The 25,931-nt window shown below is 52.4% G+C and overlaps 14 protein-coding genes across 14 annotated transcripts; 5 read left to right on the top strand and 9 right to left on the bottom strand.

The window, feature by feature from the left end:
• Window positions 1-10: 10 nt before the first annotated feature.
• Window positions 11-916, bottom strand: QC761_116740 (uncharacterized protein; the record flags this gene model as incomplete). Its single annotated transcript, XM_062874945.1, has 1 exon — window positions 11-916. The coding sequence occupies one exon, from the start codon at window positions 914-916 to the stop codon at window positions 320-322; it is 597 nt and encodes a 198-aa protein (XP_062738160.1). The 3' UTR covers window positions 11-319.
• A 1,164-nt stretch (window positions 917-2,080) lies between these two features.
• On the bottom strand, window positions 2,081-3,378 carry QC761_116730 (uncharacterized protein; the record flags this gene model as incomplete). The annotated part of the gene is made up of 3 exons (XM_062874944.1): window positions 2,777-3,378; window positions 2,605-2,688; window positions 2,081-2,551 (listed from the first exon to the last, which is right to left on the bottom strand). Exons 1-3 carry the CDS (start codon window positions 2,807-2,809, stop codon window positions 2,081-2,083), a joined length of 588 nt encoding a protein of 195 aa, XP_062738159.1. The 5' UTR covers window positions 2,810-3,378.
• Window positions 3,379-3,816: 438 nt separating this feature from the next.
• RPB7 (DNA-directed RNA polymerase II subunit) lies at window positions 3,817-5,266 on the top strand. Its single transcript, XM_062874943.1, has 3 exons — window positions 3,817-4,448; window positions 4,518-4,687; window positions 4,772-5,266. Exons 1-3 carry the CDS (start codon window positions 4,119-4,121, stop codon window positions 5,019-5,021), a joined length of 750 nt encoding a protein of 249 aa, XP_062738158.1. The 5' UTR covers window positions 3,817-4,118; the 3' UTR covers window positions 5,022-5,266.
• A 171-nt stretch (window positions 5,267-5,437) lies between these two features.
• Window positions 5,438-6,076, bottom strand: QC761_116710 (uncharacterized protein; the record flags this gene model as incomplete). Its single annotated transcript, XM_062874942.1, has 1 exon — window positions 5,438-6,076. One exon carries the CDS (start codon window positions 6,074-6,076, stop codon window positions 5,438-5,440), a length of 639 nt encoding a protein of 212 aa, XP_062738157.1.
• A 795-nt stretch (window positions 6,077-6,871) lies between these two features.
• Window positions 6,872-8,638, bottom strand: QC761_116705 (uncharacterized protein; the record flags this gene model as incomplete). Its single annotated transcript, XM_062874941.1, has 1 exon — window positions 6,872-8,638. The coding sequence occupies one exon, from the start codon at window positions 8,636-8,638 to the stop codon at window positions 6,872-6,874; it is 1,767 nt and encodes a 588-aa protein (XP_062738156.1).
• An 809-nt stretch (window positions 8,639-9,447) lies between these two features.
• Window positions 9,448-10,722, bottom strand: QC761_116700 (uncharacterized protein; the record flags this gene model as incomplete). Its single annotated transcript, XM_062874940.1, has 1 exon — window positions 9,448-10,722. The coding sequence occupies one exon, from the start codon at window positions 10,720-10,722 to the stop codon at window positions 9,448-9,450; it is 1,275 nt and encodes a 424-aa protein (XP_062738155.1).
• A 1,140-nt stretch (window positions 10,723-11,862) lies between these two features.
• Window positions 11,863-12,683, bottom strand: QC761_116690 (uncharacterized protein; the record flags this gene model as incomplete). The annotated part of the gene is made up of 2 exons (XM_062874939.1): window positions 11,863-12,176; window positions 12,230-12,683. 2 exons carry the CDS (start codon window positions 12,681-12,683, stop codon window positions 11,863-11,865), a joined length of 768 nt encoding a protein of 255 aa, XP_062738154.1.
• Window positions 12,684-13,783: 1,100 nt separating this feature from the next.
• Window positions 13,784-14,185, bottom strand: QC761_0018680 (uncharacterized protein; the record flags this gene model as incomplete). Its single annotated transcript, XM_062872050.1, has 1 exon — window positions 13,784-14,185. The coding sequence occupies one exon, from the start codon at window positions 14,183-14,185 to the stop codon at window positions 13,784-13,786; it is 402 nt and encodes a 133-aa protein (XP_062738153.1).
• A 245-nt stretch (window positions 14,186-14,430) lies between these two features.
• Window positions 14,431-16,601, top strand: QC761_116670 (uncharacterized protein; the record flags this gene model as incomplete). The annotated part of the gene is made up of 2 exons (XM_062874938.1): window positions 14,431-16,343; window positions 16,404-16,601. Exons 1-2 carry the CDS (start codon window positions 15,360-15,362, stop codon window positions 16,599-16,601), a joined length of 1,182 nt encoding a protein of 393 aa, XP_062738152.1. The 5' UTR covers window positions 14,431-15,359.
• A 364-nt stretch (window positions 16,602-16,965) lies between these two features.
• On the top strand, window positions 16,966-18,397 carry QC761_116660 (uncharacterized protein; the record flags this gene model as incomplete). The annotated part of the gene is made up of 3 exons (XM_062874937.1): window positions 16,966-17,158; window positions 17,223-17,871; window positions 17,947-18,397. The coding sequence occupies 3 exons, from the start codon at window positions 16,966-16,968 to the stop codon at window positions 18,395-18,397; spliced, it is 1,293 nt and encodes a 430-aa protein (XP_062738151.1).
• Window positions 18,398-18,952: 555 nt separating this feature from the next.
• On the top strand, window positions 18,953-19,846 carry RPS15 (ribosomal protein S15; the record flags this gene model as incomplete). The annotated part of the gene is made up of 4 exons (XM_062874936.1): window positions 18,953-18,967; window positions 19,098-19,174; window positions 19,362-19,658; window positions 19,718-19,846. 4 exons carry the CDS (start codon window positions 18,953-18,955, stop codon window positions 19,785-19,787), a joined length of 459 nt encoding a protein of 152 aa, XP_062738150.1. The 3' UTR covers window positions 19,788-19,846.
• A 1,100-nt stretch (window positions 19,847-20,946) lies between these two features.
• QC761_116640 (uncharacterized protein) lies at window positions 20,947-22,334 on the bottom strand (the record flags this gene model as incomplete). Its single annotated transcript, XM_062874935.1, has 2 exons — window positions 20,947-22,131; window positions 22,278-22,334. The coding sequence occupies 2 exons, from the start codon at window positions 22,332-22,334 to the stop codon at window positions 20,947-20,949; spliced, it is 1,242 nt and encodes a 413-aa protein (XP_062738149.1).
• Window positions 22,335-22,639: 305 nt separating this feature from the next.
• QC761_116630 (uncharacterized protein) lies at window positions 22,640-23,960 on the bottom strand. The gene is made up of 3 exons (XM_062874934.1): window positions 23,575-23,960; window positions 23,236-23,477; window positions 22,640-22,886 (listed from the first exon to the last, which is right to left on the bottom strand). Exons 1-3 carry the CDS (start codon window positions 23,707-23,709, stop codon window positions 22,745-22,747), a joined length of 519 nt encoding a protein of 172 aa, XP_062738148.1. The 5' UTR covers window positions 23,710-23,960; the 3' UTR covers window positions 22,640-22,744.
• Window positions 23,961-24,183: 223 nt separating this feature from the next.
• QC761_116620 (uncharacterized protein) lies at window positions 24,184-25,717 on the top strand (the record flags this gene model as incomplete). The annotated part of the gene is made up of 1 exon (XM_062874933.1): window positions 24,184-25,717. Exon 1 carries the CDS (start codon window positions 24,434-24,436, stop codon window positions 25,715-25,717), a length of 1,284 nt encoding a protein of 427 aa, XP_062738147.1. The 5' UTR covers window positions 24,184-24,433.
• Between the last annotated feature and the right edge of the window lie 214 nt (window positions 25,718-25,931).

Raw genomic sequence — 25,931 nt, 5'->3', positions numbered from 1 at the left:
GCATGGCAGCGCTGGCTTGCTGCTATCAAGAGCGAAAGTACGTCGTCCATTGTCGGTGCCACGTTTGTTCGTAAGGTTGATATGTTCCCCGAAGATAATGCACCACTCTAATCCCCCGCCCAAATAATTCCCAAGTAAACCAGCCACCAAACTCCTGATCATGCTACCTTAGCCAAGTCCACGAGAGCCAAATCGTCATTCCAAATGTCCGCCCTTCAACCCCTATTACTCCTTTTCCCAGCCCAATCATAACCATGTCTCCTTCCTACTGCTTTTGTCACACTCTCTCCGTTTCGCAACGACCAACAAAACCTCCTCCTCACCAACCCTTCCAATCATCCTGAACCTCCCTCTGAGCCTTCTCATACTCATCCCAAAAGACCTGCCCCGCCCTCTTTCCCCATCTGTACAATCCCGTGCCCACCAAGACCAAGTCCCTTATGCTCTGCTCCAACCCCCTATCCCACGCCATACTAACCACCAACCCCACCACCCCCCAAAAAGCCAGCCTGACCAGCAACCTCGTCCAAAACCTCACCACCCTGTGCATCAACCTGACGATCTGGATCGAGACAAAAATCACCAGCAGCACCACGATCGCGGAGACCATCTCGGGGGAGTGGTGCAGGAACCCGGCGAACCTATTCACCGTCGGCTCGAGGGTCGGCCAGAGGCTTTTGTTCACCACGCTGGAGATCCAGTGGCCGAACCAGCTCAGGTCTTCTCTGAACTGAGAGCCGGGCGCGAAGATGTCCTGAACATGTTGGACGACGGGGTCGGGGAAGGAGGCTGAGGAGGAGGCGAAGGGGTTCCACCAGTTAGTAGCTTTTTCGAAGCGGCCGGTGGCAAAGTTCCACTTGTAGTGGTGGGAGCCGGGGGTGAAGTTGATATCGGTATCCCAGTGAAAGAGTCCCATGGTGGGTGACACGGGGGAAATGTATATATTGTGTGTGTGGGTGTGTGTTTTGGGATAGTATGTTTTTTGGGTGAAGTGTCTTGCGACTGATCTTGGTTGGGGCTGAGAGGGTGGAGGGAGGGGGAAAAGAAAGAAATGGAACTACTTACACTTTAGGTAGTTCACAAGGTAGGATATAGAGAAGGAGGCGGCAGACGCCATGGCTGGCGGGGAGAACAAGGAGTGGTAGTTTTCGTTTTGGCTTTGATCTTGGGGTTTGCTGTTACTTGAGAAAGAAGAGCGGATTCTTCCCGCGTGTTAGAATTTGCGGGGATTTGAGTTCTTTGTTTGCGACAGAGAGGAAAAAATATGTTGATGTCTTTGGGGGATTGCGCTGTCGCGGTGTGAGGTGTTGTGTGTTGTCGCAAGGCAAGAGCTGCTGGTGGCTGCTGATAACGATAAAGATTTTATTATGGGGCAGGCGCGTAGCCTTGCAGGGATATGGATGATGTGTCACTTTTGCTGCTTTTAAGGGACCAGTCACGAGTGGTCGTGCACGACGAGCTGGTATGAGGTAAGCCCAAGATGCTCTTGTGTTGGGTGGCTGATTTGGTGCTGAAGTGCAAGTTGAGAATGTTGTGCCCAACCTTGAAAGAGACAGTCTGTGCCTGGTGTTTGCCCACTATGTTTGATATTGCACATTTTAACCCTAACCCCCACGATGCTCCTGTTGTTCCTGTGTGCTTGGTTCACACCACCGATGCGTACTCAAAAAGACAATGGATTCTTTCCAGTCCTCCAGGCCTGTGAAAGCCAGCCGGAGAGGAGGAAATCCCAAACATAAAATATACAAATTCCAAATGCATGTCCATCTTTGCACTCCATGGCGCCTTGGTTGATGATCGATCCAATCTCGCAAAAACAATGAAAAACAACTCGTCCGTTGTCACGATACTATAAGTTCCTTTGTTAGTATCGTTCCTCTCCTGTATTTTGGCTTCCAATCGACTCGTAGGGCTAGCAAGCTCCTGATTCAGCCTCTTCCCCACAGACCGCGACTCTGTTTTCGGTAATAAGGCCGTGGCTGTTGTGGCCAGCGCATGTAATTTGATTTGCCTCCTCCCATCGCAACCGAAGACATTGTAAAGTGCCTGGCGGCGTGGCTCGAGAGAGCCGGCAAGCCGTTTATTGAGTCTTCTTTGCCTTCTCGGCCTGTTCAGCCTTCCGCGCGCGGAACTTGGCAATCTCAACCGCGACAGCCTTGTCGACACGCTTCTTGAGCTCGGGGCGGTACCCGATCATGAAAAGAAGCTCGAGCCAGACGAACAGGGGAGCGAGGAAAATGGCCTGGAAGAGGTTGTCCAGCAGGGCCGGGGCTCTACCCTCGAACTTGCCGTGACCGACAAACTGCGCGATCCAGCATACGATATGGATGGCAAGGGCGGTCTGGTTGGCACTCTCCGGGTATTGGATGCGGAGGTAGTTTGTGCCTGCCGCGGAGGCGAGGCAGATCAAGGCCAGGGCGCCTCCAGCGACAGGTTCAAGAAGGAGATATAAAGCTCCCCATATCATGGCTGCGAATGTGCCCAGGTTTGGGGTGAGATAGGGTAGTGAGAACCATGATGGCACTGTGAAAAAAGGGCCATAGTTTGATGCCTGCGACAACATGTCAGAAATCATAACTTGACATCATGATGAACTACGCTTACCAACGCGAATGCTGAAAATAAGATCAACGGTACGCATACCATGTGAATGACAATATTCACTTGGTTATGGTGATATGCACCATACTACAGCCGGCAAAACAATTAGCCTCCCATTCTAGCGGCTACCGAAACGAAACTTTGTGGTGTTTTCTGGCCAAGGGAATATGCTTACAAAGGTGAGCTGCTTTTCGAGGTCAAGAGACATGGCGGGCTAGAAGTGTCAGATGTAGGTTGGTTAGGTGGTGAAGCCTGAACGTGAAAAGGGGTTGCCGAGAATTGCTATGATATTTGATGTCGAAGAATCCTGACTGGAAAAGTCGCGCAATTGGCCAGTCGGTGGGCCAGTTAACTAAAATGGTTGGTAGAGAATAAGATCAGGTGCGGCAAGGTCCAGGACAAATCAGGGCAGAGAAGGCCACGGCGTCCGGACGTGGGACATGGAAGAGGCTTAGTATTTCAGACGGCGATGAGGCGTGGCAGCTGTGCAATGATGATCTGACGACGTTGGCCAATTCGCAGCGCGTTCAAAGTTGTTGGGTACCTCCATGGAGCTGACAGTTGACCTGTGCCTCGGACGGCGCCAAGCGGGGCACTAAAATGCGAGCCAGGGCTGCTTCCTCATGGGGGAACGACGCTGGCAGCTACAGCGAGATGGGTTGGGCGGGTAAATGCCACATCAGACGGACTCGAATGTTTTGGTCAAGATGCACGTCTGGGAGATCTGTTGGAGGTTTGGGACATACCCGAAAGCCACTGCTTTGAGGAGAATTGGAGGTGCCTAGAGCACAGTCGCTGTAGCATGTGACATCCCGCCTGCCTATGGCTCTCACTCCAGCTTCTACAACCGGCCATGCACATACCCAAGAGATATTAGATTATCATGTATTGAATTCTATTAATCGGACATATGTTTCCTATCCCCAAAATGCACCAACTACAGAACTTAGCTTCATCAAAACGTCAGGCCTGGTGCGCCAAGGCATATGGGAGCTCTCGAAGCGAAAAAGCGGTTCCTGCAGCTCCGACGCACGGACCAATAGCTTAATTCAAGCCGCAAGAGTCCCTCCAAACAATTTTCCGTCAGCGCGGTACTCCCGTCCCCATAAGTGCTGTCCCAACCGCGTACAACGTCAGCCTTGCAACTGCGTTGCGATCGCAGTCGCATTCACTTCCCCGTCGACCTTCGATCTCAGCACCTGAATCTGCCACCCTGCACATCAAAACGGCAGCAACGTAATCATTAATTCTTTATTATCTTGATCGAAGAGTTGTCTTTGCTAAATTACCAACAAAGAGGCGCCCAAAGGCGCGGCGGTGGAGCCTTCGCTTCGGGATTGTCCTTGGGACAGCAGACACCCACCAGTCCCTCGAGCGAACAAGATTTGCGCCAACCTGATACTTGCAGACCAACACGAAAAGAGTCGACGGGCTTCAAATAGCTACCTTCGAGATTTCTTAAGCTTCTATATTCCACCGATTCTACCCTAACGCGACAACCGTCACTCGCGCCAAACATGTTCTTCCTTCACAATCTCGAGCGGCGTGTCCTGCTGCACCCATCCTACTTTGGCAAAAACATGACCGAGCTGGTCACGACGAAACTGGTCAAGGATGTTGAGGGAACATGCACCGGCGACTACTACATCATCGCAATCATGGATACCTTCGATCTGTCCGAGGGGCGCATTCTCCCCGGCAGCGGCATGGCCGAGTTTACAGTGGGCTACCGCGCGGTCGTGTGGAGGCCGTTCAAGGGCGAAGTTGTCGATGCCATCTGTACTAGTGTTAATCAGCATGGTTTCTTCTCCAACGCCGGCCCATTGAGCATCTTTGTCTCTACTCACGTAGGCATAACCCGCGCGCCCCTTTGTGGTCACCTTGATGGGTTACTGACATGAGTGTTGGTTTGATAGTCGATACCGCCTGATATCCAATATGACGCAAACGCCACACCTCCTCAGTTTACCAACCACTCCGATATAGTAATCGAGCCTGGGACGCACGTGCGCATCAAGATCATGGGTTTGCGCACGGGGGTGGGGGAGATGTTTGCCATTGGAAAGATTGACGGTGATTATCTCGGGTATGTTGCGGCGGACTATCATGAACTACCGAGAAGTGATGTGGCTAACCAATTTTTCTCCCTTGAAGATGTTTGCAAGCATAGTCGTGAGATGGTCTGGTGTAGGAAGTGTACCAAGGCGGTCGGGGACAGGATGTGTTTGAGGACAGGTACGGCAGCGTTGGCTACTAAAAAAATGACTCCGATCGGCACATGGGCAACACGAATTGGGTTGACCAGTCAAGCTCCAGTATCGAGCTTACTAGCACATAACATCACAAAGCTAGCGACAACGGAGGGTTGCTTTGGGAGGCATCAGCGAGAGTTGGGGTTTCCAGTAGTGGTGAGCAAGTAAACACCAAAGCTGCGAAATCACCAACGCCGAAGTAGTTGGGTAGAGGGATATGGGGACCTCAAAAGAAACCGGGGCTACATGGCGGTTATTTGCCGTCAAACGATTGTATGTAAGGGTGTCATCTGTTGTAAGTGAACGATGCAGAAGGAAACATAACAACAACAAGGTCCAGCTCAGCAGCTGAAAGCTTGAGGTCACAACCGAACACAATCTCGATAATGCACACTTCTCAACAAATAACTTGCCATTTGAAATATGGTACATATATGACAACCTCTTTCTGATCTTACAATTCGCAGCCCCTTTGCGCTTGCCTCCCTTATTCTTGACTACTCCCCTCCGTCTATGTTCCAAGTGTCGACGTGCACCTCCCCTTTCTCGGTGCGAAAGCTCCCATCTCCTCATATCCACCAGATCTATACCTCCTCCTGCCCCGGCAGCTTAATCCTCACCTCGCTAACCCTCAGAACAGTATATTTGTGCTTGCTCCTCACAGTCTTTGTCCTCCTGCACCTTTGCTTCTTCTTGATCTTGAGGCGCATCGGCTCCGCCTCCGTCCCCTCCACCACAGCCCGGCACTCAAACAGGTTCTCGTCTACGTACGGCTGACCTTTCAGGGTAAAATCCCTTGAGCCGATGGCGGTGGCTCGATTAAGCCGGAGGACATCCCCGGGGGCGACACCGGGCATCTTGAAGGGGAGGCGGATCTGGTCCCCGGGCGTGACGAGGTAGGCTTGGCCTTGGATGTAGAGCTGGAGGTACTTTTTGCCTGGCTGGTGGGCCAGGAGGGGGAGGAGAGCGAGGGTTTCTGGGGTGGCGGGGGAGGTGGTTCTTGGTGCGCCGCCGCAGCGGGGGATGGGGGAGACGGCGGGGGGTTGGTTTGGTGATGGTGGGGGTTGTTGTGGTTGGGTTTGTTGGGGGAGGGGGTCGATTTGGGAGGGGGTTTGGTGAAGGTGCCGGACGAGGAATGGTCGGAGGAGCTGGGAGGTGGTAGGCCGGGTGGTGGTGGCTGTTGCTCGGAGCTCCAGGAGGGAGCGGAGGAGGGTTCTGCTCATTGTGGGCGGTTGGGAGGGGGATTTGTTTTGATTTGTGAGGTGAGGTGTTGGGATTGGAAGTGGTGGGACTGGCGAGCGAGTGACCGCGGTGGTGCGCTGGGGGGCGGCGTCGCGGGAGCTGTTGTCGCTGTGGTGGGAAAATTCGGCGATTGAACAGGTGAGGTCGGAGCAGAAATAAAGTGGGGCCGAGCTGGGTGCTGTGGGTAGGGGGTTGTTTACCGCGGTGAGCGAATGTGGGGTTGGTTTTTGCGTGTAAGTGGTTTCGAGTGACAGCTAAGAGATAGGAATCTCTCCTTAAACATTTTTTCAACCTTTCAATGACAATTTTGTACAGGTCTGAATGGGTTTCGGCTCTCTTTTCTACTCCCTACTTGTTGCCCTTTCTAACCCGCTAACCTCAACTCGAGAAGGTCCTGTGAGAGCACCTATATAAGCCTCCTGTTCCAAGAACAATTGCATTGTTCTTCTAATACTTACAAGGGATCTCACTTCCTATCTGACGGTGGCTATAGTATGTAGATAGGTACTCAGTCTTACCAACTCTTCTTGCAAGACGCACACACGCTTATATAGACGCACACTTATACAGGCACAGGCTCATTATAGTATGAATCACATCAAAATCACATTGCATATTGGAAATATAAATTTTGTTAAAAAGAAATATGTTATCAAAGGAGTTGGGACATGCATGTGTTAATTCATGCCTGTATATATATACTTCATTCACTTGAATGAAGTTTCTAAAGACAAAGGAAATGATAGGTAGGTAACGAATGACGTTAGATGACACACTCACCTTCTCGAAGAAGAGACTCCATCAAGGGCGCCCGCCAGGGGAGACGGAGTCTTCCGACCAGCAAGCAGGGTATTGAGCGACCTCGAGACCTTACCCCTCCTAGTTTTAGTCTTAGGAGGACACTTCGCCAGAACTCTCTTGAATGAGGCCGAGAGGGTGTCAGTGGGTGGCCTTGGCTGCTTGTCAGTATTGGGCCTGATATGATGAGCAGCCGTAGGCTTAGGTCCCTGAGGCACAGGGCGGGGCACAGGACTCCTGGGATGGTAGTTACGATCCCTTCTCCAGCCCTCGGGCGGAGGGGGAAGACTAGACGCTTTGGACTCACCTGAACTTGAGGACCATGAGCTTGGCGAGCCTGAATTGCTCGGCCCTGGCTCGGTTCTTCTGATGCGGTCTGGCTTGTTAGTAGCATCAAACGTGACGTTGCGCCCAGGGGGGAAGGGAATTTTGGACTCTCTGCTTTTACCTTTAGCTCTGGCTTTGTCAAGAACATGCTGAGAAGGACGGGTGGGACGACCAAAGTACCTACGAAGACCAGAACGGTTCTCGGAGCCGGGCACATAGATGCCCAGTCCAATACGCCTTCCGGGGTTTCTATTAGTTTTAGGATTAGTTGGGTTAACAGCTTGCCTGAAGCCTGGGTTAAAAGGCTCCGAGACATCAACGACAGGGCTACGCTGTTGATACATATTAACAATATCATCAACCGGATCAGTTAGAGCCCGAGAGGGACCAGGACCATAGAAGGGCTGGGACCTATCCACGGCCGGGGAGCCGCGATCAATGAACGCAGCCTGAGCAAAGTGAGAGGGAATGGGAGATACAACCTGAACCGGTCTTTGAGGACCGCGTTGGACGGGAATCTGAGTCTGACGAGTGGCAAAACGAAGAGGAGGAACAGCAGCGCTGCCCCTTTGGACAGGCCGAGGAAGAGGTGTAGGTGTATTGCGGAGCCCCTGCTGCCTCCGAGCTTCAGCGTCAAGGTTCAAGAAGCGACGCTCAGAAAGACGGCCAGGGGGAGGGACAGGCCGTCTGGAAGAAGAAGAAGCAGCAGTCCGCCGAGCACGCTCAGCATCCTCCCTCCTCTTCTTCTCCCTAGCCTCTGTCTCCTCCCTCTCCATCTCCTCGCGCCTCCTCCTCTCCTCCCTTTGCCGCGCAGCATTACGCTCCGCGGTCCGCTTCCTCTCGGCCTCAGCCTGAGCCCGCTCCCTCGCCTCCCTCTCCTGCCTCGCCCTCATCTCCCTAGCCTCCCGCTCAGCCCTCTCAGCCCTCGCCCTCTTCTCAAATTCCCTCTTCCTCTCCTCCTCATCCCTCTTCCTGGCCATCTCCTCCCGATAAGCCCTCCTCTCCTGCCGCCTCCTCTCCTCTTCCATCTCCTCCCTCTGCCTCCGAGCAGCTCTCTCCATAGCCTTCTTCTTCTCCTGCTCTCTCCTCTCCCGCTCCCGACGGTCTTGTTCAACCCGGTCACGGAGGATCTCAGCATTCCGCTCATTGCGCCTCACCTCCTCCCTCTGCTCCCTCTCCAGTCGTTCGCGCTTCTCCTGCTTCCGTTTCTCGTAGCAAGAGCCGCAAATCCGGCCCTCGTCATAGCAATCCTCCCTGGTAAGATTACCGCAGTTGGTAAGTTTTTTGTAGCGAGAAAACAACCGAATGGTCTTGTCCTCGTCTTGCTGAAGCTTGGCGAGGCGGCGGCAGGAGGCGATTGAGGATAGGGTACTCGACTTGTGACCACACCCGAGCCTCACAGTAGTTTTGTGGCACATCTTGTGTGATCAGGTGTGGCTGTTGTTGTTGTTGTTGATGTTGTTATAGTTGGGTAGTGATGAGTGTTGTGTTTGTTACGAGAAGTGTTGATCACCAGCTGCAAATAGTAGTAGTAGTAGTCGTAGTAAACTCTGATCGTTTTTCCTGTTGGTTTTGAATGTCTAAACCAGAAAAGAGAAGAAAGAATTACGAGAGGGGTGTCCCATCCTTAAATATTACCTGAAGAAGCCCTTTGTTCAATGAGATTGTTCCCAAAATAACTTCTAGTCTCTCCTACAATACTTTTGTTGGAGAGTCCAGCGAACAGTGTCTTTGTCGCGGACAGGAAACACCTTTGTTGTTCACCGGCCAGGGGCGGTTCCGCGAATTTCCCAGGAAATGGAACACAGCAGGTCTATTTCTAGAACAAGAAATGAGGTCATGAGAAACCCTGGAATAGCAATAATTTCCTACCAAAAGGGTATACGTAAACTTTCTGCCAAGCAGAAAAACCTCAAGGTTAAACGAACGCTGTACTGAGAGTCCCATCCACTGCCCGTCCCGTCATGGACCCCGTTCCCTCCTGACCAACCTGCCACCTAACTGTATGTGGGCGGCATCATCATACCTGACCAGATAGGCTTCCTGAATAAACACACAGGGCCCACCCTGCAATAATTCAAAAGCCCGTTCATACCTCCATCGCTGCCCTGTATATTCCCGAATTGCACCCCGCCTGCAGCTCCATGCTTAACCCAAACACAAGAAAAGAAAGGACCCCTACGCTAAGCCAATGTCTGAACGCCTGTGTATATACATCTGTCCCTCTCTAAACTGAGCATGGAACCGCACTTCTAACCACCTCCAGGATCAACTGTTCTCTAGGTTCAACAGGGAAAACTTCCTCTTCCTCTACCTCTTCCTCTTCTATCTCTCCCTCCTCTTCAGAACTCACATCCTCGCCCTCAATATCCACCTCCTCATAATCAACCCCTTCTCCCTCCCACTGCTCACTCTCATCTTCTATCACAGCATCCCCCCCATCATCCTTTGGTTCCTCAACCGGCTTAGGAAAGGCACCCATGACAGTCTGATGAAGCCCATGCAAAACAACAAACGGATCATCATCATCATCATCCTCCCACCCCCCTTCCCTCACCCCCTCCTTATCCGCCCACTCCCCCTCCCCCTCTCCCTCCGCCTCCTCATGATCCCGCTCCTTAAGCCCCATCTCATAAGCATGCAAATCCCTCAACACCCCTTCCACCTTGCCCGCAATATACCTCCCAAGCCCGCTCCCCCTCGCCCTAGGCGGCAAAGAAGGTGGTCCATTCCCCTCAATCACTTCCCCCTCCTTTGGATGTAAAAAACCCCAAAGCGCCGCGCTCCCCTCCCGTAAAATAGTCTCCTTGAACGCCACCATCCTCTCCAACCCCTCCGGATCAGAACTCATCAACTCCCCCATCTCCTCCGCATACGCCATGCCCCCCAACGCCGCCAAATGCGTCAACAGTGCCAGATCCAACGGTTCCAACCCTTTAATAAACCCCTGCCTCGTTCGGTGGATCGCCTTTTGCACCACGTACGGATCCACAGCCGACAGCTCCCTCGCCATGGCCGGTATCTTGACCAGCAGCGCCAAATCACAGATATGATCCGCCAGGCTGCAAGCCCGTTTGAACAGGTCGACCAGTTGTGTAAACTGCTGCCGTGGCAGCGCCGCAAAAGATGGGACGCGGAACATGGCTGATATCAAGGGGGTTGGGGGGGCGGTGGAAATGTTGAACATGGCTTCGGTGCGGGCGTGGCGGCGTTCGAGTTCGGCTGCTACTTGGAAGGACCAAGGTGGCAGGATTTGGCGAATGGAGGAGCTGTGGGAGGATAGGACTGACCCGAGGGGAGGTTGGAGGAGTGGGTTTGGGATAGCGGTGGTGATTTTGGACTTGATGATCGAGTGTTCGTATGTGTTGATCAGGCCGTTGAGGTGCTTGTTTGTGCTGGCTAGCGCGAGCAAGGTTGGGAGGTCGGTTTGCTCTGCAATGAGGAGGGTTATGTCGGCGTTGATGAGCGACGTGGTCGTTGTTGTGGCAGAGTTGGTGGTCATGATGGTGTCGGGGTGGAGGGTGGAGATCCCTTCCACTGATATGGCCTTAACCGTATATGTGTGTGTTGTATGTAATTTTGGGTGGTTATTCAAGTGTATGCCAGCGACAGTTTGGATAGGAGTGGTGTAGCTATTCCGGTAGTGCCAGGACGGATGGTAAGAAGATATTAACCCTGTAACAAAAGCTGCTAATAAGGAGAAACCAAGCCGGTGATCGTTTGATAGAGTCAAGAAGAAGTTGAGCGGCAATGGGAGAAGAGAAAAGATGCAGGAATAAATGGATGATGATAAATTGACGGGAGGAGAGGGTGGTTGTGGGGGAGAGAACCTCGACGGCAGTATCTATGCACCTTGATGGCCGTGACGAAGAAGGAGCCAGCAAGGTGCGCGGATCTTGGCATCAGGAACCAGGTGCCCAAGCTAGCCTGGCAGACGGTTCCCCCGATTGCCGCAGCTTCACCCAAGACGTGCCTACTATATCCAGATAAGATGAGAATCTAGGTAGGCTTGTCGGCTGGTAGCGGCTGCGAGATGATGTCGTGAGCATATCATGAGAAGACGTGATGGGGTGGTGTGCCCGATTGCTGGTTGAGATAGGGACAAAGCATGGTCATCCGGAATCACAAAGGAATGTCGGAAACTCGGTGTGTATCTGAAAGAATAATGCCTCCATTACTTCGTACTTCAAGGTAGGTATCATTCAGGCAGTGCTGCAAGTCCAACCCCGCCAAAACATCTTCTTCCCACATGCTGCGGTGTACCTTGAGAGATAGCACCCGGGAACTTCTGTCAGATGTCTTTGCAGCAACATCTGATTCTTGTGCCGGTCAGTGAATTAAAACGTTCTCCAGTGAACTAAACTATTATACAGAGACTTGGTTCAAACAAAGGGCCGCTCCGAGCAGCCCGCCCCTGAAATGGTATAAGTTTCTTTGCTGTCAATATGCCCCAAAACGCCAATAATGCAAGTCCATATGTTTGTTGCTTTAAATCCAAGAAAATGAAGCGCCCATGGCGGTATAAGACACATGGTTGATATCGAGGGAGGGGGTGTTGAGTTGGCATGTGGCTCTATCGCCTCGAGCGGCTGCATGATAAGGTATGGTGTGTCTTCATGGTAAAATCTGCCCCTCTCCTCTCTTATGACGACTTCTCGGAGAACCTCTTCGACACCTCGACCCGCTTGCCGCCCAACTCCTTGATCTTGGCAGCTAACTTGTTATCATTGTCGAGTGCAGCAACGTCGTCGCCGCCACCGATGCTTTTGCCGTAAATCATGATATTTGGTACTGTGGTTCGTTTGGTTATGATCGCCAACCTGTCCTGGATTTTGCGGCCCAGAGGATGAAGGTCGAGCTCGACCACATATGGCGCCGGTTCAATGACATATTTCTCAAGAAGAATGCCCTTGGCGCGCTTAGAGTACGGGCAGTACGACTTGGAGAAGATGATGACTACAAAGCACATGAGCAACTACGGTGGCAACAAAGAGAGAAAAGAAACCAACCTGGAGACTTCCTTAATATCAAGTCAAGCTCAACTTCAACTTGGTGCTCCTCGGGCGTCTCTTCCACTTCCAGATCCCCGTCCTCTTCCTCTTTGTGACCACCTGCCGCACTTCCAACACCAATGACCTTCTTGGGGTCGTCGGGCTTGTTGGGTGCCTTTGCGTTGGCATTTTCCTTTGCCTTCTGTTCTGCTTGCTTCAACTGAGCAGCCATCTCCTTGGCCATGATGGCGTCGTCCTCGTCAATGTCGCCGTCGGCATCGTGGTCGTGCGCTGGTATCACTTGCTGCGAGCCGCCTCGTTCCCTCTCCAACCCATTCATCGTCTTGTGGTAGAAGTCCTTGCTCGCGCCCGTCTCTCGTGAATGGCGGGCCTGCGAAGTGAAGAAGAGGAGCACCACGACGGCGGCGAGGACGATGTAGAGAAGGGCCCGGAGGCGCCGTTGGGATGGCATGGTGAGTGGTCGACAATTCTTGGTGGACCAAGTGTAGCCGTTGTCGGTGGTGGTGTTGGCGACTTGACTTGCTTTAAAGTGTGGTCGGATGTTGTTGCCGTGAGATCGCTCAGCTCGTAACCAATCTGCCAAAATCGAATTATCGAATGGCTAAGATTACGGCATGTGCTCGGAAGGTTTGGCGCAGCGGGGAGGGGAAGCCCAATCGCATGGGAGAATATTCATCGGCGAGGGAGTTCAACGTCTATGGCGACGGCACAGAGAACAAGCATCCGAGGCAAAGTTGCTACGAGCTTCTGCCGCATGTCAAATGGTCAGCGAATGCGGCGACAAGAGGAGAGGATCTCCTCCTGTCCATTTCGCGACAAGACGCGGATAGCTGCATCCCAAAGTGGCTAGCGACCGTTGGACAACCGGATCCAATTCTCTATCCACAGTGCTACAAAGACTCGGGCAACCACCATTTTGAATGCCCCTTGCCGATTCTTTGTGCGACAGATCCTCAAGTCTTTACGAACTCTTGATCTCAATACTGGCTCTGGCGATATTAAACTTCAGCAACATGCTATTTTAGTCCATCTTCTAGAGCTGTTCCCTACAAGCACCGTGCGAAGCCCAGCTTCTTGGTCTCCACTCTGGCACCTGCAGGGACCGGTTTTGGAGGGGCTCTCGGCATTTGCTTGTCCAGACTGACATCTGACGCTCTGAGGGAAGCAAATGCGAAGAAATGAGCGAGAGCAAGGAAATTGAAAGGTACAAGAGAGTTGTACAGGAAGGTCAAAGACGTCAACGGTATTCCTGGACTACTGTAGAGCCTTTTTCGAGTATTTGTTTGCTGCTTTCATGCCCATCATGATGTCAGCACTGAATCGAGGGGAACTATGTGACAACCCCTCATTTTCGAGTGTTGGTACAGCCAACGGCTCTTCAAGATATCGCCAGCCACCACAACAGCCACTGGAAAGTCTCCCACGGCCACGACCAGCCAGTGAATCTGTTTGTAAGCTTTTCGAGTGAATTCCTTGGGATGCTTGACATGAACAAGCTCTCGTGGAGTGGGGCTGCAAAACCTTCAGTGGTCTGTGCGAGCACATGCGAATTCACAGAATTTGCAGGCGTGCACTGGCCACCCCACCACCAGTATATATTCTCGACCTGTCTGCCAAAATTTCAATCTTCTTTTTCTTTTTTTCCTCATGTCGACAATACTTCAGAGAATCATTTCTATAGTAGTCGTCCTCTTTTGTGTTCCCTAAAGGAGCCACAGATCCCACCCGGGTTGATGAACGATATCCTCGGTGCCCAACAGTGAGAAGCCTTTTACTCTCGATCTGCCTGCAAAGGTGGCGGCTGTGGCCTTGCGCTGCAACTGTATAGAGAGTGGCGATGATCTGTACCCTGATTTTCTTGAGGTCTTGCCTTTGGGCGCTCAAGCGGGGTGGGTATCGATGGAAGTCTGACCGGCTTTTATCCCTCTTTCTTTTCATTGCAATCTTGAGCATACTTGCTGCTTGGGATGCGAGGAAGAAAATGTCACACCAACCCCTGCGTTTCGCAAAACTTCAATTTTCATGATTTGGCTTCAAACTCTAGCGTATCACTCATGTCTTACCGCCCCTTGTTCTTCAGCGGCAACGGCCATTGAAGAAGATAGCGTGGTATCAGTCTAGTCGTTGACTGCAGTGTGATTCATGGGGTATGCAGATGCAATCCAACCCGGATACGGCTCCCGGTCTCTGCGTAGGATGATACAACGAGAGATAGAGGCGGTCACGACCTCTTTTGGGGCCAGGTCATGATTAACCGCACACCATTCTGCACCCCACGTTCCAATCGGCTCTCCCGCCTGAGAAATGTTCTGCATCGCCGAAAACTCTACGAAGCCTCTGACCCGATATCTCTCCAGCACCGGTTTGGATGCCTCCCTGCCCTATCTCCCTCTTTGATTCCAGCCCTCGCCAGCGTTCCCCATTCGCCATCACGACACATAGCCCTCGCAGGGGGGGAGAGTGGTGTGGTGTGAGAGAACCGTCGACGTAATGAAACCTGGGCAGCAACCAGCCAACCACGACGTGCAGATATGCCCGGATTTCGGCAGTGCCCTGAACTGGGAAACGATCAAAGGAGAGAGAGAGAGAGAGACTGAACTTGAAACGGAACATGCTAACAACCAACAAACAAACAGGAACAGGGTGGGGAAGCGAGAGAGCGAGACAAGAACCATACGGCTTAGAAATCGGGTTATCAGATTCGGGCCCAAAACTTTGTGATACCCGCCAACTCAGCCCTTTCTTTTACCAAGGAAAAGTGTTGGACGAATATGTAGCCGACAAATAACGAGAGAGGTCGGAAGGGGGGGACGGACGTTTATCCCGTCAAGCAGGGAAACGCAACCAAGCAGATAAATACCAAGCGAGACCCAGAATTTGTTAATCACTGTCGTAGCCTTACTTTTATCACACGCTATCCTCACTTTTTTTTTTCCTCATGACAAATGGCAGTTATGGGTTTTGCATTGCGACTGTGACATTTTGAACATTACAGTTTATCTGCTTTGGTTTCGACTTGCTCGGATCCCGCAAGTATCACCACCACAGCCATTATCACCACACACCTACCATCACCACCCGCCTACTTCCACCACCCACCAACCATCAACACCCGGCCACCACCACAATGACAGCCCCCAAAACCCACCCCTCCATCGTCCTCCCCTCCCCCTTTGCGCCCCCAACCCTCCTCCAAACCCCCACCCACGCCCCCAACCCAAACGAAGCCCTCATCAAAGTAACCTGGACCTGCTCCACCCCGCTCGACCTCCACCGCGCCGCAGGCAACTTCGCCATCCCCTCCTTCCCCTTCCACCTCGGCACCGCCTTCGCAGGTACAATCGTCACCCTCTGGCTCAGCCCCAGCCTCTCCTCCTCCTCGGGTCTGAACATCAACCACGAGCTCCACGAGACCCTCAAAGAAGGCGACAGAGTCTTTGGGTTCGTCTCCGACGGCAACCCGAGGGAGGCCGGCTTCCAGACGTACGTCACAGTCCCGGTGCACAAGATCTCCAAGCTACCCCAAGGGATAGTAGGCTGGGGGTTGAGGGAGGCGGTTACGGTGCCTGCGAATTTGGTTACGGCTTTTCATTGTCTGAGTGCCGATTTGGGGATACGGCTGCCTTGGCCGAAGCCGAGAGGGTTTAAAGGTGGGGAGGGGAAAAAGGTGCTGGTGTGGGGAGGGGGCAGTTCGGTTGGGTTGTATGTGATACAGGTGCTCAAGTATTGGGGGTATGATCATGTTATTGCTGTTGCGAGCGGGAAGCATCATGGGGAGTTAAGGAGGCTAGGGGCGAGGGTGTGTTTTGATTATAGGAGTTCTGGGGTGGTGGGGGAGATTGGGAGGTATCTTGACCGAGAAGGGGGACAAGGGGCGGGGCCCAGGATCCCGTATTTCGTTGATTGTATTGGGTCTAGAGATGGGACTTTGAAGCCGCTGAGCAAGATCGCAGAGAGAGGGAGTAAAGTGGCGGTTATGTTGCCTGTGATTGAGGTTCCTGCTGCAGAGGGGAGGAGGCCGGTGTTTGCGGCGGATGAAAAGCATGTGGAGGGGGTGGTGTGGCAAGAAGGGGTTGAGGTCATGGGGGTGAGGACGTTGAATTACGAGGAGGTGAGTTATCTTGAACCGGGAAGGAGAGTGTGACAATGATGACTGATATATCTTGAACAGAACGGCTTCTATCGAGACAAACTCCAGCCCGAGATCATTCCTGCCTTGCTGGCTCAAGGCGCTATCAAACCGAACAGGACCAGGATCGTCGAAGGTGCTACACTGCTGGAGAGGGCACAGAATGCCCTTCAGCTATTAAGGGACCAGGTCCCGTCTGGTGAACGGCTTGTATGGAAGGTCTCAGAGGACGAGCAATGATATGATACTATAGGTGCTGTCAGTTTCCGTGTAGGAATAGCGTCAGAAAGAACCACTTCCTAGCCAAGTACCAGGCCTTGAATCTTTAATGTGACCGTAACGCCCGGAACGTCACGAGCCGAAGCCTAGACATGATTGGTGGCAAGACTCAACCCCAGATTCAAGCGCGCCATTCTCCGGCTTTCATTTGATGGGCAGCCGTAGTTTTGCTTAATTACTACTGGAAGCCAGCTGCTGTTAGTTTCCAAAACGGCTCTTGTTTCCCATCCAAGAGAAACTGCCAGTGTGGGGGAGTACCGTCTGATGTAGATTGATTGGCGGGTTCTGTGATACTCGCTTCACAGGCGGCCCTTTTTGTGTAGGCATGATACCCAGGCTGAACCGAAAAGGCAATTCACACACTCCTCCGCACTTTCAAAGACATAAGCTTGCAAATCATGTCTGCCAAGGCTTTCGATGCCGCCAAAAACGTTGGCTTACGGCTTCTAGAGTAACAAATCCGGGATGTGGACCTGGTTTCCAGCAATCACGAGAGATCGCTTTGATGCCTAGGCTGGGTGGGTGTTTCCTGGTCGATCATATAAAACCATGGTATGCCCGTATGGTGTTGACAAGGCCCAGGTACCTGGATCGGATCACCAACTCATCACATCCCGTTATCCACAATGCTTCTCCCATCGTTGTCAACTTTGCTTTTGGCTGGGCTTCCAGCTGTGAACGCCGCCATCACCTACAAAGGTGTGGACTGGTCTTCTCTTCTCATAGAGGAGCGGGCCGGCATGTCGTTCAAGGATGTCAACGGCAACACCAAGCCCCTCGAAAGAATCCTGGTTGAGAATGGCGTGAATACTGTTCGGCAGCGTGTCTGGGTCAACCCCAGCAATGGCGAGTACAACATGGATTACAACATCCAGCTTGCGAGAAGGGCGAAAGCTGTCGGGCTCGGTGTGTACATCGACTTCCATTACAGCGACACTTGGGCCGACCCGGGCAAGCAGGGTATCCCCTCCGGATGGCCGACCGACATCGACAATCTTTCCTGGAAGCTGTACAACTACACCCTGGAATCTTGCAACAGATTCCAAGATGCCGGCATTCAGCCAACCATCATCTCCATCGGCAATGAGATCACACCTGGCTTGCTGTGGCCGACAGGAAGAATCAACAACTGGGGAAACATCGCACGCCTGCTGCGTAGCGCCGCCTGGGGTATCAAAGACTCGAGGCTTAGCCCCAAGCCAAAGATCATGATCCATCTCGACAATGGATGGTAAGAACCCTAGATCCAGGATTTTCTTTGTTCGCTTCAGAACGGGAAAACAGGTGTTAATGAAGGTTAACACAGGAACTGGAATACTCAAAACAACTGGTACACAAACGTCCTCAGACAAGGAACTTTTGAGGCGTCGGACTACGACATCATGGGAGTGTCTTTTTACCCATTCTACTCCGAGGCGGCTTCACTCAGCGCGCTCAAGACCAGTTTGACCAACATGGCCAACACTTGGGGCAAGGAGATTCAGGTCGTCGAGACCAACTGGCCTGTTCAGTGCCCGAATCCAAGATATCAGTTCCCCGCCGATGTCCGAAGCATTCCGTTTTCCGAGGCTGGGCAGGTGCAGTATGTGACAAAGGTGGCAGACGTTGTTCGGTCCGTCAATCGGGGCAATGGATTGTTCTACTGGGAGCCAGCTTGGTTGAACAATGCCGCCTTGGGATCGTCTTGTCCAGAGAACACCATGTTTGCGTGGGGTGGAAGGGCGCGCTCTAGTATTTCTGTTTTCCAGCGCATCTAGAGAACGGCTTGGTCGAAGCTAGGCTGTTGGTGAGAAAATTGCCAAATACAATCCTATCAACTCGAACTTGGTGTAAGAGCTCTAATTCGAGAGAAAATCATGGTCTTTGAAAGAAGCAAGCCCATGGTCGTGAAATTGCTGTGAGATTTTGAAAGAGAGTAGGAGAAAATAAATGTCGAAAGCATGACCACTTGGAAGGGAATCCCAAAAACTTATATGACATACGGATACTGCGAGAGTCGCGACGAACGCGTTTGCCAGTGAACTGAGTGGAAGTGCTGCAGGTGGGGGCGGGAAGAATTGAGGCCCCATCAGCCACAGCACGAGCCACAAGAGCAGCGCAGCCACCGTCCAACCGAACGCGGGGCTTGTGAGGGCATTGAGCCCTACGAATTTTGTGAGTGGGTCCGAAAGAACCAGCGCTGACCACTCACCAAGGCCTACTGCGCTCACCCAAGTCAAATCCACCTCCAGAATCGCGACTGTCTGAATTTCGCTCTTCGATACCAGCACTATCGAACCGAGCGAGATCGTGATCACTCGACAACCGACAACATGGCTGACGAATACGTATGTCCAACCTCTCTCTGTCGCTGTTGATTGATGGACGACGCCATATCCTTGACGGGCTCTTCAAAAAAAACGACGATGGCGACTGCTTCATGTGTGAGGGAACGATGGCTGACATGACATGCAACAGAACGCCGAGGAGGCCGCTGAGCTCAAGAAGAAGAGAACCTTCCGCAAGTTCTCTTACCGCGGTGTCGATCTCGATGCGTAGGTGCCCTTGATCCGATTACTTTTTCGCCCACACTACCCCACGACCAAATCCGACAATGCTCAAATGAGAAGGACGATGTTTCGCGAATAGGGAAATGAGCATATGATGGCGAATGCTTGGGAAATTGAGGGATGGTTATATTTGATGGGCCAGAACAAAGCGCTGACCTGCTATCTGCAACAGTCTCCTTGACCTGACCTCCGACGAGCTCCGCGATGTCGTCCACGCTCGTGCCCGCAGAAAGATCAACCGTGGTCTTAAGCGCCGCCCCATGGGCCTCATCAAGAAGCTCCGCAAGGCTAAGCAGGAGGCTAAGCCCAACGAGAAGCCCGATCTCGTCAAGACTCACCTCCGTGACATGATTGTCGTTCCCGAGATGATCGGCAGCGTCGTCGGTATCTACTCCGGCAAGGAGTTCAACCAGGTGGAGATCAAGCCTGAGATGGTTGGCCACTACCTTGGCGAGTTCTCTATCTCATAGTAAGGCTCGCCCCTCCGACTTGGTATCTGCAAGAGTCAAATGACTGACACCCCCCTAGCAAGCCCGTCAAGCACGGTAGACCAGGTATCGGTGCTACCCACTCTTCTCGTTTCATTCCCCTCAAGTAAGGGCTGGGATATTGGTGGTTCTTGCATTCAGTCTCTCATGGGTTCGGCGAAACGGGACAACGGTCTGCTCACAGGCATGATGCGCTATGCGTGCGGTGCCTGGGCTATCTTGGTTTTAGGGAAAAGATAGTACACAAAAGAGCAATTCGAGTGCTGGTTCCGACAACAACAAACGCACAACGCTTGATAGTGCACTCTGAAGTGATGAACAGAGAGCTCCTGGAGGGACCTCTTCATGATGATTCATGCCAACAAAAAGGGACAGACGTCTAGGCCGTAGTTATCAGTCTGAAATTAGACCAATAACACATTCCTGATTCGAGCAATTCTTGATGCCAGCATTTGTGTGTATTGTGTCCCGGCTCTGTTTGCCTTGATGCTTTTTGCTAATACGAGCGCAACGAACGTCTCCCCTGTCGTCTTAAGTCATCTAGACTGCTATTCTTGTTGTCAAAGGGCCCAGAAGATAGGGGATGGTTCTGCTAGCTCCTCTGATTTACACCATTTTGACTGCCCTCTTGGCTATCGCTCGAGGTACATGACTTGTGCCCTGTGTACAAACACGCCGAATCATTATCCAAGATTGACCTTCAGGAGAGACGGTGAACTCACCTCCCTTTAGAATGATGGAATTTGATAGCAAGCTTTCAATCATATCAAAGCATCAATGATCAACTCTCTTCCAAAAGATCTAGTCTAACCACATCCACTTCCCGCGGATCTTGTCTTTTTCAAGGTTAATACCAGCAAATAGTTGTCGTCCACAACATAATAGATAGCTCCCCCGCAATCAGAAACAGCCATCGCCCCTGAAACTGGCCACGACCCGTCCAGAACAATTCACGAGTGTGAAATCGCTGATATTCAGTGCTGTCAACATATTATATCCCTTCCAACTCTTCCAGAGCCAACTACCAATATCAAACGCTTCGCATTATCCTCTCCAGAACCTTGTGCCTCTATCTAACCCGGCCATGGAACTCTGAACCACAACCCCAACAAATCCGCTATTTTGAACAATACCAGCTTAACCCTGATCCCAGTCTTCTTCACGCCGTAGACTACCTCACAGGTTGAAATGCGTCTGATCCGCATTCCTCATCTTCCACCAAAAGCACACCCCTCTGACCCAACGACCAAATTTTTTGCCATTTGCTATTCACAAATAACAGCAAGACCTGCCCGTCCCGGCACGGCACGTCGCACAACGACAAGAAAACCCTTGCTTCTTCTTTCCATAGTCCCACGTGAGCTCCTCCCCAGCCTTGATATCCCTCGTAGCCTTCACAGCAATGTGATGCGGTAGTACAAACTTTGCGAGTTGCCCTGGGCCAATGCGCCACTCGCAGTTGGGTCCTCGCTGCCGTTGGTTGAGGGAATTCGAACCCGACGCATTGTCTTCTTCTTCCTCGCCGTCGTCAGGGTCAGAGTGTTCGCTGAAGTCCTTGGTGCCAGTGGACTCTTGTGCCGTCTTGGGGGCTGGGGTGATAGCGTCTGAATCGTCGGCATTGTTTTTGCTGCCGCTGCCGATGGCAGTATTGTTGTCACTGGTACCCGCCTTGCCACCGGTGCTGGGACTTTTGCTGCTGCTGGCCGTGTTGTCTGCATTTTCACTCTCCTTCTTCAAATTTGCGAGGAAGTTTGCGAGGCGGAGCTCTGGAATTTCTCGGGCAACAACGGGCGAATCCTTAGCTGCTGTCCTCCTCTTGAGTACCCGTCTGGCCTCGGGGGGTTGACAGCAATGGTTGACCAAACTTGCCAGGAGGTATATCGTGGCAGGCCGCGTCGCCGCGGGATGTGGGTTCTGGTTTCCCTCTATCTCGGCCTGGAAGGCATGACTCCTGAAAAAGTCGGCTGCGATCTTCACTCTGTCCTCGACAGATGCCTTGGAGCCACCGCCTCGAGCCACAACTCCCTCCCTGATGCGCTTGATATACTTGTCATACTTCTCCCACAACTCATTTGGAGGCCAAGCCAGTTGTCCATGTACAAGCCTTGTCCCCAAAAGTGGATTCAAATCGGCACCTGTGAGTTCCTGGGAGGTAGGCAATGTCTTGCCAAGCTCCGCGGCCAGCTTAGGGAAGGCAAACCGCATTTGGGAGGCGTCAGCCAACGACAACGCAGTGACAAGATCTAGCATCTGCCCTGGTCCATGGTGCTCATCGTTGAACTCACGTAGCTCGCAGAAGTCTGTTGGGTCAATCAAAGGGGCCTCGTGGAAGATGAAATCCCCCTTGCGGAAGTCACGGGCAGCGAAGACGCCATAGCCAATGTCCGGGTCAATCAAGTCGACGTAAATTGCGGGTGCGTCACTGGGTGGACGAGACTCTTGAGCTTTTGTGATCTATGGAGCCATAGCAAGCGTGTTAGCATGGCCAAAAAATGGATTCACTATTGTGTTCTTGGCATTGGCGGTTGTCTTGTGAACTGGGGTGTTTCAAGGGGGGGGGGGGCGGGCAGATAGAGCGAGGGAAAGAACAAACGACGTGCTTTGGCTGATTTGCGGGCATCAATTGAGCCCCTTGCGTTGGTGGCAACCGACCCCATGGTGATAGGGTACAAAAGTAATGTCAGCTAAGAAAGTTGTCGTCCAAAAAGGGTGCCAGTTCCAATGGCTGAGTGGAAAATGTTATCGGTAATGTGTGCATGTGCTTGAGCTTCGCGCGTAGGCAGCAAAACAGAAAACCCCAACGGCCCGTGAGAGAGATGATGGTACACGACTCTGTCAAAAGAAGGAGCGCTTGTGCAAGTGAAGAAGCAACGGAGTGGCAGAAGGAAGAAGGAACACGGTGGTGTATCGAGAAAAGGTTAAGGAAGCGACGTTGTGTTGTGGTTGACCAATGCCGCTCGGATTCTACCTATGTACATGTGCCACAACATCCCAAAGTGGGTAATGTATCTTGGTATGATGAACGCGTGAGGAAATAACGATGTAGGACCTTCTTCAAACGAAGTAGCTACTGCTGGGCGGCCGCCGCAAGTTTCTTGGCCTTGCGCTCCTCCTCCTTGAGATGCTGCTGCTGGTAATGGGCAACCACCTTGTCAATGTTCACGTAGTGTCCAGCCGGAACGTTAAAGGGGGAACCGGTGTTGAAGACCCTGTCACGTGTCAGTATGCATGCAGTGCACCAATAGCAGTCTAAGGGCTTGAGAGCACAGCGCCTGTCTCATGAGCTCAGGCATTGGGAGAACGACTGCCCGCCCAGCTATCTCGGCCTGTTTAAGCCACGAGCAGCCTCAGTTGAGGGTTTGGACAACCAGCAATTAGACCCAATTGAGGCCTCCTTGCCAAGACAGGAGCTGCCCAAGAGGGTCTCCTTGCAATATCCAGTTCAGACGCCAATTGCGCGAGTAACTGTCCTCGAAATATGCAACGGTGCTCCAGCAAGGCAGAACGCTGCTCTCAAGACCTCTTCATACTGTAGGGATAGGAAAGTCCAAAACGTACTCGGGAAATCTCAAATCGTGGGTTCTGTTGCGCGGGGCGTTGAGAAGGAGATGTCTGTCTGCGGCGGCTTGCTCGACAGCAGCAGCGAGCAGATCGTTTCGTGTCTCCCAAGTCTGGTGGAGGTCCGCCCATTCCTTCAACCACCTGCTGAATGTCGACAGCTCGCCGTCTGTGCCGGGGCGAGAGGCCTTGTAAACAACCCAGGTACCAGCGAGGGTAGCGGCCGAGAGATAGAAGCCAGTCTATTCCAGCAAGTCAGCACCGACTCGTAACACATGTCCTCCACTTTCTGATGGTCCCAAGCGACATCATGACCGAATTGGCTATGGGTAAACGTACTCCAAGCTTCTCCTCGACCGTGTGCTCGTGGTGGTGGTCGTGACCGTGGCTCGAGCCATAGCGTCTGGTGTTGCGAACAGCCTGCGGCCGGGCTTGCCGGGCGAGCAGGGCCGCTCTCTGTCTGATAGCCGACATGGTGGTGGTTGTCGTCGTCGTCACTTGTGGGATCGGGCGGTCGGTTTGCGCGTGGAGCTGGGTTCTTGATCCGTAGAGCTCAGGGGACCCACCTTGGTCCTCCGCAGCCCCGCTCTTGTTTGCTTTGCTCCCGGGGAAAGAGTCAATACCGCAATCGGGAGTTGGACGAGTCCGGAAACTCAAATATCGAAGCTATAGGGTTTCCAAACAATCGAGTCGCTTGGAAAGATGTTGGTGAGTGACAATTTGCCCATGACCTTGCATTCACCAAGCATGCATCCCGCTCTTGGCATCCACAGGTTGCGAAAGCTGCACGTGACTTTGATGTCAGAGCTCTCTTTTGTGGCATTGGTCTTCCCGCAAGGCTGAAGGCTGCGGCCAACGGTGGGGTGTGTCAGCAAGCGCCTACCCAATCAGCATTTGCCCCGTAAAGTATACACCCAGCCCTCGATTACAATGTGTTCGCTTTGCCCCTTTTGGGGAGGTATTTCAAGGAGGCAAAGTTGAAGACAATAGCCAATCTGTCCTTTCTTTTACCTTCTAATTGAGTCATTTGGCTTTGAGCAGGTGTGAGACCTGCAATAAGAGGACAAGCTTGCGTCTGTTCAAGTATTTAGATTCATCCCATCAGTTGACGGCTTCAACTCACCACCATCTACATCACTTAAGCCAGCTCCGCTGACTAAAGCGCCCTTCCCTCAGCCTGGGCGTCACACTCAACAAGATGGCTCAAACCCGGTTAAAGATGCTTCCCATCAGCCTTCTTAGCCTCCTAGGCCTCATGGTTTTAGGCACAACAGCATCAGAGGAGCCGCCATCAACGTCGCCAACTGCGGAGGTGGAACTCATATGCCACACAACTGATCCAGCTGAATGCTATCCCAAAATATTCCAACCAACCCACGAGTTCCAGATCGTTCACCCCGATCAAGATCTTCCTTTAGGTCTTCACGTCAGGCTCGACATCAACACCGGCCAAAAGGAAGCCAAAATCAACATCCCAGATGAGGAGGTTGACCCATCACTAGTCGGTCTTCCAGTAGACTCCTCCATAGTCACCGTCGACACCCCTGATTCAGAACCAGAACCAGCACAAAGGCCCAGAAAACTTCCCAAAAACGCCCCGAAATACGATCCAGACGGCAAGATCAAGGAACCACCCAAAAGCAATCCTCACGCTGGAAACGACGCGGCCGCCTTTTTCGAGTCTCTGACATATCTTAAGAAGGGCCTGGACATCGACTCAGCTCTGGAAAGCCTCTCTGACGTCTCCCATGACATCTACTACGGCCTCAAAATAGCAGAAGACTACGACACCATCGCCAACCTCTTCTGCCTAGCCAACACCCCCGCCTTGTTTACCGCTTCTGCATCACCCGAGACTCTCTCTCGCGCCAGAGTGGCCGCACTTACCTTGTCATCAGTCACGCAAAACAACCCCAAAGCCCTCTCCGAAATCGAAACTCACTGGCCCAAACTCCTTGCCTCTTCTTGCTCAGACGAGCCGCTTTCCACCCTGATCTGGCGGCTCATTCCCTCCTCTGGGCAACCCGACCCAGCGGTATCCAAAGCTCGCATTTCCTCCATTTCTGGCTTGTTGAAATCATCCAAAATCCGGTCTCATTTCCTCTCCAACAACGGCATGGAGCAGATCCTTCAAATTATGAACCTCCAGGACCAAAACAATGGGGACTTTGAGCCAGCGGCCAGGAAAGCAGCCATCTTGGTTCTGGATAACTTCCTTGATGGCGACATGGGCGCCTCGCTCGGTGAGTGGCCCATTGGAACACAGCAAACAGATGTTGTCTGTGAGGGGAGACACAAAGAAGGCAAAGAGCCTGTGGAGAGGTGCTGGGATTGGCATGCGAGGTTGTGGGTCAAGGGAAACAAGAAGGACAAAGAGCATTGGAGTCATGAGCTGCTTAAGAAGGTGACCGAGCAGAGGAGGGTGAATAATAAGGGGGGCAAGAAGAAGCAGGCCGCTCAAGGCGGGAAGGAGGAGCTGTAGATACTGTGATAGAGGAGGAAATCAGATACCCAGGTGGCGTAATCGGTGTAAGAGATGCTGATAGAGCAGGATATGTAAACTTATGCTTCATTTTGTATGATATGTGTGGATCAGGAGGACGATTAACAGTATGTGTTTGGCTACACATGGTACATGTACGCCATTTGAGCAGCAAAAGAGGTACTGTGTATGAATATATGTATCTGAAGCAAGG

This window comes from Podospora bellae-mahoneyi (genome assembly GCF_035222275.1).
Source record: "Podospora bellae-mahoneyi strain CBS 112042 chromosome 1 map unlocalized CBS112042p_1, whole genome shotgun sequence".
Taxonomy (NCBI): Eukaryota; Fungi; Ascomycota; class Sordariomycetes; order Sordariales; family Podosporaceae; genus Podospora; species Podospora bellae-mahoneyi.
The sequence above is the reverse complement of the archived record's forward strand: the minus strand, read 5'-3'. Positions and strand labels throughout refer to the sequence as shown.

What these genes read in the sequence shown, in the direction of transcription:
- RPB7 (XM_062874943.1), top strand. Translation starts at nt 4,119, where the DNA reads ATGTTCTTCCTTCACAATCTCGAGCGGCGTGTCCTGCTGCACCCATCC. An exon ending in GCATCTTTGTCTCTACTCAC is followed by an intron (nt 4,449 to 4,517) that starts GTAGGCATAACC and finishes TTGGTTTGATAG; the next exon opens with TCGATACCGCCTGATATCCA. An exon ending in ATTGACGGTGATTATCTCGG is followed by an intron (nt 4,688 to 4,771) that starts GTATGTTGCGGC and finishes TTGCAAGCATAG; the next exon opens with TCGTGAGATGGTCTGGTGTA.
- QC761_116630 (XM_062874934.1), bottom strand. Translation starts at nt 23,709, where the DNA reads ATGTCGGCTATCAGACAGAGAGCGGCCCTGCTCGCCCGGCAAGCCCGG. An exon ending in CGGTCGAGGAGAAGCTTGGA is followed by an intron (nt 23,478 to 23,574) that starts GTACGTTTACCC and finishes TTGCTGGAATAG; the next exon opens with ACTGGCTTCTATCTCTCGGC. An exon ending in CACGATTTGAGATTTCCCGA is followed by an intron (nt 22,887 to 23,235) that starts GTACGTTTTGGA and finishes GACACGTGACAG; the next exon opens with GGTCTTCAACACCGGTTCCC.